This window comes from Gadus morhua, chromosome 8, assembly GCF_902167405.1.
Source record: "Gadus morhua chromosome 8, gadMor3.0, whole genome shotgun sequence".
Lineage (NCBI taxonomy): Eukaryota > Metazoa > Chordata > Actinopteri > Gadiformes > Gadidae > Gadus > Gadus morhua.
In genome coordinates, this window is record NC_044055.1 from 19,767,815 (window position 1) to 19,780,314 (window position 12,500).

A 12,500-nucleotide genomic window follows, 5' to 3' on the forward strand; every position below is an offset into this window, starting at 1 on the left:
GTTATATCAGCGTAAAACAAACAGCTCATTACAAAGCAAGGGCCCCCGTTTGAAGTGCAAACCCAAAGAACAGAGACCCACTGTCATGGTTTATCCTGCGCTCATGTCGAGGGAAACACCTCCAGCTTCATTTTCACTCACTTGCTGTCAGCGTCTCCGTCTCGGGGATATCTTCAAACAGCTTGTGGAACATTAAATTGTGTTTCCTGAAAGCTCTGTGGAGACACGCAAAGAAACCATGTCATAACATAATGATATAATAGCATTCCTTTGAATAAAGAAAACAGGGAAAATATCAGGTGCGGTTCAGTCGGGTCAATTTAATTTGTCTAGCCTTTGAATACAGTTGCAGTCTCACTCGACAGACAGAGGTTAACTCAGTTAACGAGGATACAAACCGAACAGAGTGCTTAGGAGTGCAATACATACCCAAAGGGCAGCAGAACAAACAGTACTTGTATTTACTTACATTTTTGGACACAAGCCTGTCGAATCGTTTAAGGCCTTCCTCCCGATATTAGGATCCCCTGTGGGGCAACAGCACAAACATACCAGGACATTAGTTTTATTTTTACTAAAAGAACTCAGAAAAGGAGGAGGATGAGAAGAAAGAGAAGATAAAGGAGAGGAGAGAAAATGAGAAGGAGAAGAAAAGGACCTTAATCACTGCACTGATGGTGATAGTGATTGCGATGGTGAAAGTGATGGTGATAGTGATGGTGATACTGATGGTGATTATGATGGTGATAGAAATGGCAAACATTTGCCCTTGACTCTCGGAGAAGGAATGTGTCCAAAAACCTAATAAGGAAATACCGTGTTTGTGCCATCAAACTATACAATTATATAAATGTACCCTGACGCTGGCTTCCTGTTGTGGGCCCCGTGTCAGTGTGCTCTGTGGGGGACCCCAGCTCGCCCCGAGGCCTTTACCTCTGAGGGCTGGTCCTTCTGGAGGCTGTGGTGGAGCTCCTTGATCTGCACATGGGCGTCCTGCAGTGGGTCGGACCCCTTTAAGGGACCCGGCCGCTCCTCCGCATGCTCGCGGGGGTCCCACTGCGGACCAAGAGACCCACACTGACACTCGACAAGGGGTGGTAGATGGTTTACAGGGAAGAGACACAGCCATTTACCCAGTGGGGATAACTTTCCTCTCTGAATAAGTTGACCACAAGCCATTCCAATCGAGGAATGAAAGAGAGTGGAAAAGTACTATAATAATAATAATAATAACAATACAGAACACAATAATATATGTAACACTATCCTTTTATAGTTGAGAAAAATCTATATCTAGTTGAAGGTTTGTATTATTATAATTTTATATACAGCACTGATCTAGGAGTTATAGAAGAAAATTTGATCAAATAAATATATCACTTTAATAATACATATTATAATAAAGAACATCTTATCAAAAAACCAACAAACACATTTCCCTGTAGAAATCATTCAAACCAATTTAAAAGCCTGATATTCTAAACACACAAAGCATCCTACAAATTTCTATACAAATAAACAACCAGGGTTTTGTCAGAGGAACAACCTGATCAAATGGAGTTTTATGCACACATAAATGTGTATACTCACAGAGAGCCGTCCAATGAAAACCGCCTGTTCATACTTCAATGTTGCGACAGAAGCTGATTGAACACACACTATGAGTTGTGGATTCATTCATATGGTTTCTCGGAATCTCTCACCTGTAAGATTGGCACATGAGGCAGTAGGCGGGGCCGCCCCCACTTCCAACCAGAAGAACTATCAAAATAAAGGGCTGTCACGCCCTTGATTTGTTGAAGTCCATCTCTTTGTTTGATGGACTTTAGAGATTACAGAGATGGTGTAGGATGTTAGTAAGATAACAAGGTAGTAATAGGTTAGTTATATAGGGATAGAACCAGTCTCATGGTAAGTAATTATAAAGAAATAGGTAGGGTTATAAGCAATTTAGGGATAGGGACATGGTTAGTCAAAGGCTTATGGTAAATACTAGTAATAGCAATAGGATTTTTTTAACAATAAGGTTTGGTCTAGGGCTAGGTTTTGGTTTTAGGGATTGGGATTTCCTATTACTGATTAATGATCGGACTAACACTGCTACACTAGATCTGCAGTACAGAAAGAGTGGAACAGTAGGTGTCTTCAATTATGCCCAAGAACTCAAGGTTGGCCTGCTGCAAAGATGCTTCAGATGTGTCAACCAATAGAATAATATGCAGGCCTATATATATATATGTTACATTTAAGCCCGTGAACTCAAAGTTCACCTACTGCCAAGATGTTTTACATGTTAGAGCCAATAGCCTCAAATGCAGGCCGATATACATATTGTTACTTTTACGTCTATTTACTATCAGGTGGTAACATCCGTATTATGGAAGTTGTAGGGTTTTGTCACTTTTTGTTATAAAGACTTAAGATAATCATGCGATTGTAGTAATAAGCATGTTTCAATGTAATGTGATTCTCTAATGCGTCATGTAATTACCTGCCAAACAGTTGTCTGGCCTGCCTGACAACCCTTTGCTTATTGTTTTAAGACAAAAGCCTCATGCTGGAAAGAGCTTCGATTTTATCTGACGATATCTGAATAAAAAAATGGATGGAATGTACGGAGAAGGTCAAACTAAATTTGTATGCTATCGTAGACTGTGGTATAGGCCTAATATAATTTATCTTGCGTGTGTCGGCGTGTGTGTGTGTGTTCGTGTTTGCGTTAGTGTTCTCACTTCATCAATTACACCTAGCTCTGATGCTGTCTGAGAAGAACAACATTCTTGGTGCTTTTAATCTCTTGATCATAAACTGCCAAGCGAGAAGGAATTGTACCAGAACACCCATGTCTTCTATGGGCCATAAGAAATAATGGTGGCACAGGTTAACTCTATCCAGAAAGGGGGCTAATGGTATTAGAGTTCATTCTTCCTTCTGCCCCTGGCCTACCAGAAAAAGCTATAATATCCTCCCTTTTTCATGCATGCCTTCTGTAATAGCGACAATCATTACAATAACACAATTCTTCCCAAAAAAGGCTTTGATTTTATCATGTGCACAAATTAATCTGTGAATGATTTGTAACCAGAATCATATCTCTGGCCTTGATTTATTACCTCTTACTCTTGCACGGAGGACGCCCAGCCCCAGTGACGGTTTACCCCTGAATTCACTGTAAACCTTCTGGCGATAAAGCGAGTGCGGCCACCAGCGCGCAGCGCCATCCAGTGGACACACACGGTACTTCAACACGATCAGATGAATGGAAGAAAAGAGACATCGACAACACATTGTGCTGTATATCCAATCATCCTGCTTTTAATACAAAGTCAAGATACAATATCTACATCCATGGTTTGAAAGGAAATAACATGTACATAGGCGAGGAGAATGTCTTCATAAGGTCAGTCCCTCGATAGATTTTTATGCTTCCTCCGTGTGCCCGAAATATATCCGTTGACACGATCATGATCAGATATTCAAACCGAATAACATATTGTATATATGCAACACAATGTCAAGACGGGTTTCGACCACACAAATTTTCATATCAGAATAATTTCAAATTTTATGAACAAAAACTTTTGAGCATTGAACAAAAATAATTGGATGCCTTATTTCACCATCACTTGTATAGCATGTGCTTTAAAGGTTCATCAAACTAAAGGTTAGTTGTGCACTGGCTTGAACCCCGACCCACTACTCTGCTTCATAGAACTATGTTCGCTGTCTTCCTATATCTAATATTATATTTAATCATCATTTAACCATGGTCAACAATGTGCTGAATTATACCACTTCTGGGGAACTTTAAAATGAATCTAGCTAGATTTTAATATACATTTGTAGCTAACTAGGACACAGTATCAAATAGCCCCCTCAACAGAGTGGATACTAAATACTAAGCAAATAAAAAAAAGCACCAAAAACTGACCTTGAAAAACCAAATAAGCAAACTAACATAATACATAAACATTGGCTTGCCGAATAAACAAGTAAACATGTTGTTGGTTATATTTGATATCCCAAAATAAATAAATAAATAAAAGTAAAAAGTAACAAAATAGAAAGATAATAAATATTTTATTTAAAAAAGAAATATCAAATAAATATGACAAAAGTGAACTATAACAATAAGGCTTCCTTTTGTCGACAGTACCAACTACTTCACATCCAACCTCACATTATATCTTGTGCTCAGGCATATGTTTCTGTACTGTATAGTAGTCCGATGATGTCGGACTATATCTACAAACCAGCGGCGCTGCCAGGAGGTTCTTGGTTCTGGAGCCGCGTCCTGCTCATAATGACATTGGAACGACGATGATTATATCTCCAAATAATGAAAGAACTTTCAATATCAAAAGACTTGCGGTTTAGTATACTGGATTAGAAGGTTAAAGTGGAAGATGTTCTGTACACAAGGTTTTTTTGGGGTAAATTCGACATCATGTGGCAATCTGTCATACCGTTGTGATTGGCTAAAAGGGAGGACACTTGAAGACCGACCATCATGTTTAATCTTCGTTTAGTTTTTTTCACGTTATTTTACACTATCCTTACCACAACCCTTAAAGTCGCAATGTGTAACATTTTAACTTGCTCGTGGCTTTAAATGACCTGGACATGTATGTAGTCAATGCTGATCGATAGTGATTTCTAAAACGGTATCAATAAAATCACACCCTATAACTGATATATTCCACAAATAATAAGTGCTGGCCAGCCCGTACTAATCTCTGTGTTTATCTCACTATCGACACTTCTAAAATCTCCTCCCTCTCACGCCACTCAGCCAGCCGAGCCACGCTAGCTCAGGTCACACAGCATTACAGCCTGTTAGCGTGGACAGAACACTGTTATCTCCTTTTTAAATTCTGAAAGCCTCCCTCCTGCTCACTGGGAGGGGCCCAGTCATACACATTGTGACTTTAATCATGTAACATTTCGCACTGGTTTTGAATCCAACTATTTTCTATAAATTGATCAGCCTGATCCAGCTGTTCACATCCGATCACACTGTAGCCAGAATGTCCGACAGCAGCGGCTGAAGCAACACGAGGAGACACCACGCGCTAAGCACACAACAGAAATAAAACAGCGTGAAACGTTGAGCAGCATGTTGAGAGACACAGCGATGAAATCTGTTCAACCTATAAGGCAAAGACATAGAAATCGTACAACCGTAACGCAACGCACAACCGCGTGGATCGTGGCTGCGGGAATGGGACCAGAGGAGAAAGGAAGGAATGAAAAGAGAGTGAAAGAAAAAACAAGGAAAGACGTATATACGGATGAGTGTCTTTGTTAGTATCACTTATTCACAGCCCATTGCTGGCGGACACGAAGAATGAGTTCTCGATAGAAGAGTGGCTTTTGCATGGAGGACGGTAGGTCTATACAGTAGCACACAGTATAAGTAAGCTATAAACCTCCAGCCCCACGGGGGGGCTAAAGCAGGCTCTAAACGCTGCTGTAGTGAGGCTCAATGCTCCCGGGGATAGTGGTGGTTAGTAGGTGGGGCCCAACCAGGACCAACCCAAACTCCAGTGTTCATCTCTTCAGGATACAGGACGTAAAAATGTCAAAGATCTGCTGACAACCAGTGTGTCGTTGTGTTGTTGTCGTTGTTGTTCTCTCTTGGCACTGTGGATCGGGGGGGCGGGGAGGGGAAAAGAAGCATCCATAACATGCTTTTTTTTAAACAGTCCCCTTGATGGCAAGTCAATCCGTAAAAGTGGTTTAATCTGCTGAAACAAAGCCTTGAACTATCTGTGGCAACGGCAGACGCCTCTAAAACAGACTCACAGACACACAGACCTTTGCACTTTGTAACTCTTTGTACATCAAATAAATAGATACAAATTTTGAGGATTAAAAAGCCCATCTAGGGTGCAGCAAATATTCAGGCTCTTTCTAGTTAGTTTTTTTTGTATTTTTTTTTTTTTACAGTTTGTCGTTGTTATTTTATACACATAGTAGAGTATTATAATTTCCTGGAGATTCTTGGAGATAGCTGACCACAACACACACGGGTAATATACATCCTTCACACTGGAACACTGAGGTAAGTATATTGAGTACACGGTTAGTCCCACAGCCCACCACTAGCTTGTATTGGGAGCGCTGGGTTTACGTTTTGGGGGGCGGGATGGGGGGGTGCTCCTTGGACATGAGAGTTCAGGAGCATTTGTTTGTTTGTTTTGCGATCGTCATTGAATTTGGTCTTAATCGAAGGTTTTGATTGTAAGAAGGGTTGGTCTCCTCTTCCTCTCCACGTTCTGTCCCTCTCTGTCTTGTTTTGTTGTGACCTCAGAGCAAAAAAAAAAAATGAAAAAGGAAAGGAGGAGGAGGGGGAGGTGCTTCTGGTCCCTCTCTCTTCATTTATGTTGCATAGTGGTCAAAGCTCCCCAGGTATTCCAGCGCCGCCTGGTAGCAGAACTGGTACTCGTCCTAAAGGAGGGAGGACACGGCGGTTTGAAGAGAGACAGAATGAGTCGACGGCGTATAAACTATATGAATGGCTGCGTGACAGGCAATCGGAGCGAGGCAATTGGTTCTCCGCCGTCTTATTCTCACAAATGCTACCCTCTGCAAGTGAATCATTTTTGTTCAATGACACATGTCATTGGATATAAATCGACACGGCTGATTGTGACAAAACGGGGCAAAATACACAGAATCTAAGAATGGACGGCCAGACATTATCTTGACTTTTTCAATCAAGGTACCAAAACTATACAAAGCTGTCATCACTCTCCGCTGTCATTCATTTGGATGTCTTTTATCTTATCATTAGCATTTGCATACACTTTGACTTGTGATTTAACATTCATCAAACTCACGCGTGATCCCTTACCATTTAAATTGCACAATGCTAACAAACCCCATACCATTTTGTGATTTCATTGGTGCAACACGCTCGTGTGAGGACCCCGAGCCCTTGTCGACACATACCTCCGTCTGCACCATGGCGGGCCTCTGCGTGCGCAGCATCTTGACAGTCTGGAAGATGTCGACCGCGCCCTCGTACCGCATCCTCTCCAGCACGATGCTCAGGGTGATGAAGACGCCGGTCCGCCCCACGCCAGCACTGGGACCGACACACTCAAACAATCAGCAGTTGTTGTGACAATACCAGACCCCCCCCCCCTGTGTCCCAGCTGTCAGCGGCTGCTGAGCAGGGATCCCTCGTCTGTGTTCCTTCTCAAGGTTTCTTCCCTTGGATTCGAGGGAGTTTTTCATCGGCCTTTCGGGGGGCTCAGGGGTTCGGAGGTGTCGTGTATTGCGGGCCTGGGAAGTGCTTTGAGACTCTAACTGTGATACAGGGCTGTGTCAAATGGTTGACTTGGTTGCTGTGAAACATTTCTTGTGTTTTTGTTTTTCGGGGCATGATGTGTTATAGAGTTAGGTATAAAGTAGAAGCTTATATTTGACCCGACCTGAGTGTGACATGTGCTGTGTTTCAGAGTATGACATGCGCTTATAAGTGGGTTACTTTACACTGGAATGAGATATTACCTGCAGTGAACGCTGATTGGTCCATCCTGGCCAAACTGCTCCTTTGTTTTGTGCACTTGACCAATGAAATCGATGAAGCCTTCACCTGACTTGGGCACACCTTGCTCCGGCCAATCGGTGAACTGGAACTGACGGACTGTGCGTGATTGGCCATCCTACAGCAGACAAGGAGCCGATTAGTCACTGCAAAGACTAAACAAGATAATGTTATCCGAGCTGTAAGAAGGTATCTTGTCGACTCACATTAAGGGTTTTTAGGTCTTAATTAAGTGCTCGTTTATACCGATAAAGTAGATCCTGACAATGCATTGAGTGAAAAATAAGTTAACTATCATGTTTCTTCAGGATAATTACTGTAATCGGACACTGGGCTCGTAGCCGAGATTAACTCTAATATCTCCAACGGCCCGAAGCTTTCTTTTGTCAACTGCTCAGTATGCAATTACATCTTTCTGCTCCTCTCCGCCTGCCTGACTCCCTTTAATGGAGATCAATAAAGCATCTTGTCAATGGGGCATCAGTCCAGGAAGGCCTAACCTGAGTCTATCTAGATCTACACACACACACACGCACACGGACACACGCACGCACGCACACGGACACAAACACAAAAATATGCACTCAAACACACATGGACACAAAACAAAGTGCATGTGTGAGTACAAGCAAGAATACACACACACACACACACACACACACACACACACACACACACTGGGTGGAGGGTACCTACCCGGGCGTCGGTGACTTTGAACTCTCTGAGGATGTACTGCGGCATGTTGTACTCGGCCATTGGGTCCACCACAAAGTACTGGTATCTGGCTGAACGCTCAGCCGGCCAGTACTGGTGGCACTTCTCCTGCAGGAACACACACAGCAGTATGGTCAACACATGTCAGGGTACACTCCAGTGGTTGGGGTGTGGGATATTGTCTGCATGTGTGAAAGAGAGTGAGAGGGTTTGCAAGTGCATTTGGGTCTATAACCGTGTCTTATTGTGTATATTGAATGTCTGCAACTGTGTGTGTGTGTGTGTGTGTGTGTGTGTGTGTGTGTGTGTGTGTGTGTGTGTGTGTGTGTGTGTGTGTGTGCGCATACCCGGCCCATCTCTCTCAGTTTGGTGAGCATGACCACTATGGTGGAATTGTGCTCCCAGAGCATCCTCCAGAAGTCCTCTGTAGTCTCAGCCAGCGGACCCTGGGTGGCGATGTACCCTCTCTGCTGCCTACAAATCACAGGCACACACACACACACACACACACACACACACACACACACACACACACACACACACACAGACAATGGAGCCATCGTAAGTATACAAAGTACGTCTCAGTCTGTTCTGTCCATTGATCTGCCTCTCTGGCACTCTCATCCTTCTGTCCGTCTGTCGATGTATTTACTTCCTGCAATCTTGTTGGCAAGCAACTTCCTTCTTCCATTCTTTCTTTCCTTGTCGTTCTCTCTGTCCCCTCGCTTTTATCTTCCCTTCTCTCTGGTTTCCCTCTCTCTCTGGTCTCTCTCTCTCTCTCTCTCTGGTCTCTCTCTGGTCTCTCTGTCTCTCTCCCTCCCTCTCCCTCCCTCTCCCTCTCCTGTCTCTTTCTAACAATCTACCTTCCTCTCTTTATCCTCCAAAGGTGGGTCAGGCTTCAGACAACCCACCAAGTAAACCGAGGGCCAGTCAGACCGGAGCATGTGCGGTGCATGTGCAAAAAGAAGTGCAGCTCTCATCAGAGCTGCTCGCACTGCTCCCCTCCTCCGACGCGGACCACCGGCCTGACAGCGAGTGACAAGGCGGGTGCGCCGCGTCGAGAGCCCTTCCACTCTGTTTGCGTATCAAGTGATCACGAGAAGCCCGCGGGCTCAGGTCGCATTAGGCGTACGCGGCCGTACCTGTATCCATCGATGTAGCTGGCGTTGATGTAATCGGAGCCTTCCAGGCCGCGGATTGGCTGGAGGCACACGCGCGTGGTTTCGTAGGGCATGATGTTCACCAGGCGGTTCTTGAATTTGTTGCACGGTAGGTTGGCTGTCACAAAGCGGGACGTATGGGCTTTGGTGTTGGCAAGCCGCTAGACAGACGGAGAGGGGGACGGCGGGAAGGCGAAGGGAGAGAGGTGAGCGAGTTGTACAGCAAGAGCTACAGTGACATTCACACACTATTCCTGGGACTGAAATCCGTCTAAATATAGCCTTTCCTCATGAAAATTTTATTACAAATGTCTACCGAGGCAATCCATCAGGCCGCTCTCTAGGCTCAGACGGCTTCGCCAGCGGGGATACGGCTGGGTCTGGGCTCTGGGTCAAAATCATTTAACACGGGGAACCTAAATGGCTTTGTACAGAAACGTCTGCTCAATATAGTACATTTATTATCTTCGATCATTTGAAAAGAAAACTTTATTTATCTATCCCCCTAGTGCACACCGCCAACCCTATACTATTGTAACCATAACTCCCCCCTGTCCTCCTCCTCTTCACCTACCCCTAACCTTGACCTCCAGCTCCCCTCACCTTGACCTTCAGCTCCCTACCTGGACCTTCAGCTCCCTACCTTGACCTCCAGCTCCCTACCTTGACCTCCAGCTCCCTCACCTTGACCTTCAGCTCCCTACCTTGACCTTCAGCTCCCTACCTTGACCTCCAGCTCCCTACCTTGACCTTCAGCTCCCTACCTTGACCTTCAGCTCCCTACCTTGACCTTCAGCTCCCTACCTTGACCTTCAGCCCCCTACCTTGACCTCCAGCTCCCCTCACCTTGACCTCCAGCTCCCTTCATGAATTCCTGCTCCTCTAATCTTGACCTCCAGCTCCCTCACCTTGACCTTCAGCTCCCTACCTTGACCTCCAGCTCCCTACCTTGACCTTCAGCCCCTACCTTGACCTCCAGCTCCCTACCTTGACCTTCAGCTCCCTACCTTGACCTCCAGCTCCCCCACCTTGACCTTAAGCTCCCTACCTTGACCTTCACCCCCTACCTTGACCTTCAGCTCCCCCCACCTTGACCTTCAGCTCCCTACCTTGACCTTCAGCTCCCTACCTTGACCTCCAGCTCCCCTCACCTTGACCTCCAGCTCCCCTCACCTTGACCTCCAGCTCTCTTCATGAATTCCTGCTCCTCTAATCTTGACCTCCAGCTCACCTTGACCCCAAACTCCCCTCACCTTGACCTCCACCTCCCCTTCCCCCCCAGCCCCCCTCACCTTCACCCCAAGCCCTCCTAACCTTGACCTCCACCTCCCCTCACCTTGCCCCCCCTCACCTCCCCCCCGCCCCCCTCACCTTGCCCCCCTGTCCCCCTCACCTTGCCCCCTCCCCCCCTCACCTTCACCCCCAGCGCCCCTCACCTTGCCCCCCCGCCCCCCTCACCTTGCCCCCCAGCCCCCCCTCACCTTGAACTCCAGCTCGGTGCCGGTGACGTGCTCTCCGGTCTCCACCTGCGAGAGCTTCTGCATGTAAGAGTAGAGGCTCCGCGCGGCCACCTCCGTGTTGCCGCAGGCGACCGCCTCCAGCAGAGACTCGTGGATGAAGCTGTACTGGTCCTCCGTCTGCACCATGTAGTTGCGCTGGGAGCGCATGAGCGTGACGTGGCCGTACACGTCCACGGTGCGCTCGTGGCGGATGCGCTCCAGCATGGCGTCGATGACGATGAAGCAGCCGGTGCGGCCCACGCCGGCACTGGTCCAGGAGAGAGAGAGAGAGAGAGAGAGAGAGAGAGAGAGAGAGAGAGAGAGAGAGAGAGAGAGAGAGAGAGAGAGAAAGAGAGAGAGAGAGAGAGAGAGAGAGAGAGAGAGAGGTATTTAGAATGAGAGAGGAGAGAGAGAATGAGAGATGGAGACGGAAGTAGAGAGAGAGGTGGGAAGTGGGAGGGATGAAGAGTGGAAGAGAGAGGTAGTGTGAAAGAGAGAGAGAGTGGGAGAGAGGAAGGAGGGAGAGGCAGTGAGAAAAAGAGGAAGAGAGTAGGAGGGACAGAGATAGGGAAAGTGTAGGAAGGAAGTCGAGCGTTTTTAGGTGAGGTAAACCCCTGAGTGGACGCAGTAGTGTTTCAGAAAGAAAGTTGCTTGTGTGCGTGATTCTTTGTGTGTTGAGTTATGTAACTATAATTCATTTTGTGCATCATCTAGTTCTATTTATTCAGGGCTAAGGGTAAGTGTAGGTATTGTGTTTATTCTCCTGTGTAAAGCTTAGGCCTGTCCATGTGAATAGGAGGGGCCTTCACAGGCAGCGAGCACCATTCAGCTGTGTTGGGGTTCTTAGTCATTGTTGTCCATGCCGGGTGAAGGTCTCAGTAATTATGAATGAACAGTCGTATGTGTACTCTGTTCCCCTCTCGCTTCGTCACTGGGACAATGCCAGCCGCATTATCAGACCAGCCAACATTGAGTTTTTTCTGGTTCTTTGTGTATGTTGTGTGTGTGTGTGTGTGTGTGTGTGTGTGTGTGTGTGTGTGTGTGTGTGTGTGTGTGTGCATGTGTGTTTGGTTTTGTGGTTGTGTGTGTGTGTGTGGTACTTAGAATGTGTTTTTGTGTGTGTCTTCATGTTTATGTGCATCTTTTTAAATAGGTCTTTGTGTGTGTATATGTGTCTTAGCGTGTGTGTGAGTATGTGTATGCGCCTTAGCGTGCACGCGCGTTTGTGTGTGTGTGTTTGTGTGTGTGTGGCTCTTAGTGTGTCTGTGTGTGTGGTTCTTAGTATGTGTGTGCGTGGTTCTTGGATGGGGTGGGGGGGGGGGGGTTTAATACCTGCAGTGAGCGATGATTGGCCCGGCGTCCGGCGGGTTGCAGGCTTTGACCCGACGCAGGAAGTTGAGGAAGGGGGTGGGGTACTCCGGCACGCCGTGGTCCGGCCAGGCCGTGAACTGGAACTGTCTCACCTCCCGCCGCTCGCTGCCCCCGCTCTGCACGCACAGACACACACACACACACACACACACACCCACACACACACACGCACAGACACACACACACACACACACACACACA

At 46.3% G+C, this 12,500-nt stretch overlaps 1 protein-coding gene and 1 long non-coding RNA gene across 2 annotated transcripts in view; both read right to left on the reverse strand.

The window, feature by feature from the left end:
* LOC115549473 (uncharacterized) overlaps positions 1–534 on the reverse strand; it is a 1,654-nt gene extending 1,120 nt beyond the window's left edge. The window contains exons 1-2 of the long non-coding RNA XR_003977775.1: positions 470–534; positions 142–215 (exon numbers count right to left, since the gene is read on the reverse strand). This is a non-coding gene — a long non-coding RNA (uncharacterized LOC115549473). The remainder of the gene's footprint in view (positions 1–141; positions 216–469) is intronic.
* Positions 535–3,287: 2,753 nt separating this feature from the next.
* LOC115548669 (receptor-type tyrosine-protein phosphatase S-like) overlaps positions 3,288–12,500 on the reverse strand; it is a 68,664-nt gene continuing 59,451 nt past the window's right edge. The window contains 8 exon segments of the mRNA XM_030363433.1: positions 3,288–6,450; positions 6,955–7,090; positions 7,519–7,673; positions 8,252–8,377; positions 8,617–8,743; positions 9,412–9,590; positions 10,911–11,196; positions 12,261–12,415. Coding sequence (XP_030219293.1) covers positions 6,382–6,450; positions 6,955–7,090; positions 7,519–7,673; positions 8,252–8,377; positions 8,617–8,743; positions 9,412–9,590; positions 10,911–11,196; positions 12,261–12,415 — 1,233 coding nt within the window. The 3' untranslated portion in view covers positions 3,288–6,381.